The sequence below is a fragment of the Bidens hawaiensis genome, unplaced genomic scaffold, assembly GCF_021521415.1.
Source record: "Bidens hawaiensis isolate Kalapana, Puna unplaced genomic scaffold, B.hawaiensis_p1.1 tig00033655_1, whole genome shotgun sequence".
NCBI classification, from domain to species: Eukaryota; Viridiplantae; Streptophyta; class Magnoliopsida; order Asterales; family Asteraceae; genus Bidens; species Bidens hawaiensis.
Window position 1 is genome coordinate 65564 of NW_027495791.1, and position 4939 is coordinate 70502.

The 4939-nt window shown below is 33.0% G+C and overlaps 1 protein-coding gene across 1 annotated transcript; it reads right to left on the reverse strand.

Moving 5' to 3' along the window:
* Positions 1 to 360: 360 nt before the first annotated feature.
* LOC143585250 (putative E3 ubiquitin-protein ligase RF298) lies at positions 361 to 2847 on the reverse strand. Its single transcript, XM_077067073.1, has 2 exons — positions 1056 to 2847; positions 361 to 961 (listed from the first exon to the last, which is right to left on the reverse strand). The coding sequence occupies exons 1-2, from the start codon at positions 2820 to 2822 to the stop codon at positions 443 to 445; spliced, it is 2286 nt and encodes a 761-aa protein (XP_076923188.1). The 5' UTR covers positions 2823 to 2847; the 3' UTR covers positions 361 to 442.
* Positions 2848 to 4939: the final 2092 nt, after the last annotated feature.

A 4939-nucleotide genomic window follows, 5' to 3' on the forward strand; every position in this document is an offset into this window, starting at 1 on the left:
CAAAGTTCTTTGGAAACTCAAAATATTGCCCTTCTAGCTAAAAAAAAAAAAAATGAGTTTAAATTTTCCAATACTAAGGTTCCATCTTCCAGCTGGTTTACCTAGTACCTTGGTAACATCCAACTTTGGTTATTCCATACTCACAATGGTCTCTCAAACGACCAAATAATTAAAGTTAAATGTGATCATCATGTTATATGTATGTCATCCCAATTATAAAGAAAAACACACAAGCTAAATCGGTCATTAAAAGTAACCATGTCGGTCGGTATTATTAACTTAAGTAAAGGGAAATCATGACATAACATCCCATATAAGACACTTGTTTTTCTTTCTTCTCTTCACTTTGTTTCAAACTCCAATAACAAGCTCAGTTCATAAACAGGCAAATCATACCATAAACACAAACACAAAACAAACCTGATTATATCAGTATAGAGACTCAAGCACGCGCATAATGTACTGGCACACGCTGTTGAATAGGTCCTCTACAAGACGGGCAGTCCTTCATCCCTTGTTTTTCGTGAAGGTCATTGCATTTTTTACAAACCACTTGATGTGCACACGGGAGAAACACAACCGACATTTCTTCTGATAAACACATTACGCATTCTCGTTCACGTTTCACCCCTCCGGTAACACTAACAGTATCATTAGTAACAGTAACAGTAACAGTTTCAGGTATATAACTCGTTTCGCTTAGTTTATTAGCATAGCTCCCATCGACACCTTGCCTTAACGCAGCTATTTTTGAAGAATCTGATTTCAGTCTTATTAATGAGATTTCCTTCTCGAGCTTATTAATATCGTCTTTGTATTTTTTTAGGGTTTTATCGGCTTTTAGTCTAGTTAAATCTTCTCTTGATTTAGCTAAAACTTCACTTTCTTGCCTCTCGATTTTAATCTTAACCGCTTGATTAATCAGTTCTTGTTTAGCTTTCTCTTCGTGTTTCCATTTTGTCTGCATATTACGCACTTTCAATGAGAAACTATTAAACCAAGCAAAAAACATATAATGATTCATGAATCATGAACACATGAACATATTTACACACCTCAAGTTGATCTCTTTGTTCTTTAGCCTGTTCAAGATCTTCTTTCAGTTGACATAATTTACGCCTCTCGGTTATAAGCTCTTCTTGAAACAAAGTTTTCTGCTTTTCCCAAAACTGTAACTGCATCAATGCCTTCTTCTCTCTTTTCGCCACCTCGTCACAGCTGGCAGCTGACTCAGCAGCCTGTAAATTTGCAGCCTCCATCTTCAACCTCAAATTAGCATTCTCAACCTCCAATCTTCTAACAGCAGCATCCGCACGGCCCACCTGATTACTCGCCTTCATTAAAGCATTCTCCATTTCTGTTAGCTTCTTCATTGTGTTATCCTCCAATGCCTGTTTTTCCTTTTTTAACCTTTCAACTTCTTGTTTCTCTTGTCTAAGTGTTTTAAGCTCGGCTTTATCTTTACCGAGCCTGCGTGCAGCTTGCATAACCTTCTGATTCGCCCACTCGGTCCATAACTGTAACTGGTTTTGAAGATCGTGCACGCGTGGCACAAGTTTTGATATTGCTTCATCTCTTCCGTCACGTGGGGTCCACCATGCAAAAGGTTTGTCATGTCGCATGGCTGAAAAACTAATGGGAGCTTCTTTTTTTACAGGTAGTGAAAGCGATAACTCTGTTGAAGTATTGTTCGTATTATTGGTCTTCAAGGAAGCATTTTTAAGGACGGTAGATGTAGATTCCGTCATAGATTTCAGTTTCTTATCCAAGATTAAGCCACCGATGTTATTAAGTTTTCCAGATCTAGAACCAACTTTCGATCGGTAGCTTTTATCCAATTGAACTGATTTTTGTCTTAATATCTCTCTCTTACTAATGCCATTAATCTTTCTACTTAATACAGGCTTTACTTCATGATTTTGGGATGAAAGGTTGAAGGATCTGGTTATTGTTTTCTGTGACGCAAATCCATCCAAAACAAAAGGCGCCTTCGGTTTTGAACGATGAACTTCTGTCTTTGACGGTGAGTCATACACAGAATTATGCATACACTGACCACTTGAAGGCACATCACCGGCTAAAGTACATGACTCGTCACCATCCAATGCACACGCCTGAGACACATTCATGTCGGCTATCAACAAGCACCACATCGCATCCCCTGTGCTAAACGAAGGCCGGATTTCACGAACAATACAAACAAGTTCTGCTAATAAATACTTTTCCTTTTGCTGCAAGTTTTCAAACTGATGCTCATGTTCCTTCCATGGATCGATATCTTGCACGTTTTTAAGAACAATCAAAGTGTTTTCAACTATACTCGATACAATATCTTGACAACCGCAGCAAAGACCAGATTTCAAAATACCCTTTGTAGCAGCTTCTTCAGTGTAACCACAAGACACGATTTTCTTAACCGCGGTTTTAAACATCGTGTCTAAATTCATTAACACGAGCTCTTCCAGCTGAGACTCTGTAAGATCACTCCAATCAGCATCATGAAATCCTTCACTTGCATCCGGTTCAACTCTGTTTGATCCTATCATTCCTGCCGCACAAGATAACCCTAAATAAAGTTTGATAGAATCCGTGTTTTCATGACTTAAACTACACATGCCACACCCATTGTCATGCCCGTGACACTCGAATTTCTCAACAGAAAACTCATAAGTGAAGCATTCTGGCCGCAAAGAGGAAACTATTTTCTGCAAACCGAATGGAGGCGACGGATCAGCTCTGAACTTCCTCTTGTTCCTACTTACTTTCTCTTGTACCGTCATAGCAGGCGATGCATGGCTCGATTTTGCAACAACAGTAGCCATTATTTGCAGGTTCACAACCGAATCAATTTCCTATTAATTTCAGAAATAATAATACAGATTAATATCAGTTATTAAAATAGCATTTTTTCAGTGCAAATGAGTTTAATTGACAAATAAGGGTTAAGTTATCCGTCACAGTCTCCTAAATCTAGGAAGCACACAAAGAAATAATGGGTCGCAAAAATATAACAAAATGCTGAGTAATATAACACAATGTCGAGGAAAAAAGACACAATACGAAAATAAACAAAAAAACACAATGATCTGAACAAAAATTATAAAATCTAATATTGTAGAGTTAGTCGAGACAGTTCCAATGCCGCATGTTTTGAGTTCAATTCGGAGTCCTTTTGACACCCTTCCTAAATCTTCCTAGATTTAGAAGACTATGTATTTGAACCCAACCCACAAACATATATAACCAATTATCAATTTATCATCAAGTTATAAACTATGCACACTTCATGTAATTAACTACATATACAAATTAATATTAGATTAAACAAAAATAATAATTATACAAATAATTATGCATGTGTGTTTAATTAACAAAACAAGCATATACAATCAATTATCATATACAAATTAATATTAGATTAAACAAAAATAATAATTATACAAATAATTATGCATGTGTGTTTAATTAACAAAACAAGCATATACAATCAATTATCAATTAATCATCAAGTTATAAACTATAAGCACTTCATGTCTTTAACTACTACTACGAATAATAATAATAATAATAATACAAATACTAATGCATATGTGTGTAATTAAAAAAACAAACATATATAATCAATTATCAATTTCTCATCAAGTTACAAACTATAAACACTTCTTGTAATTAACTAAATATACAAATTAACATTAGGTTTAACAGAATTAATAATAATAATAATAATAATAATAATAATAATAATAATAATAATAATAATAATAATAATAATAATAATAATAATAATAATAATAATAATAATGCATATGTGTGCAATGAACAAAACAATTGAACAAACATATATAATCAATTAGCAATTCATCATCAAACCATAAACTATTAACAATTCATGTAATTATTAAAATTAATATTAAGTTAAACAGAAATAATAGTTATACAATGCATATGTGTGTAATTAACAAAACAAACATATACAATCAATTATCAATTTCTCATCAGCCATAAACTATAAACACTAAGTAATTAACAAAATAATCAAAACCCATCATCAAATATTAATAACAATCAAAACCCATAAGCATAAACACTTGATGCAATTAACAAAATACACAAAACTAATCATCAAATAATAATAAAATAATCAAAACCCATATGCAGAAACACTTGAACTAATTAACAAAATATGCAAAACCCATCATCAAATAACAAAAGAAATCAAAACACATAAGCTAAAACAACTTAAAATCATACCAGAAGCTTCAAGGGATTGAATCAATTCAATTCAATTAGTTACCTGCAACAGAAACCACAGATTTCAATCGTCAATTACTAATTCAATCAATCGTAATCGGATGATATTGAAATTGAAATCGAAATCGAATCGGATGAAATTGGATTTTAGATGATTAACGATGATTGTACCGATTTAGGAGTCAGAGATGCAGCATCGGAAGAAAATCTGATCGATTTTTTTTTTTTATTTTTGTTTTTGAAAATAATATTAATATTTATTGTAATTGTGTTTTTGTTTCTGTAGTAGAACTTTGAACGTGTCTCTCTCTGTGCCTCTTTATAAGTTTTAGCTCTTTGTGGAGGATTCCTAATACTTGTTTCTAGAATTGCAATTGTTTTTGTTTTGTCAAAAAAGGACACTGGTTTATATAATTTATTTTATAAAACATACAAAAAAATATATTGTTGAAGTTTTTAACTATTGTATGTTTATATAACGTCACTCTATCCAAAGTTAGTCACAGTACAATTTTTAAGTGTTACATACATTTTGTATGTCAACTAAGTCTCGTAAATAGGTTGTTCAATCATTTGGTTAGAGCCTACCAGTCCACCTCGAGTCTATAGAATGAAAACAACAAACAAACAAATGCTCTCATTAACAAGCCTTGTATTGTGATGTTTAGGGAAACGAATGGAAAATAAT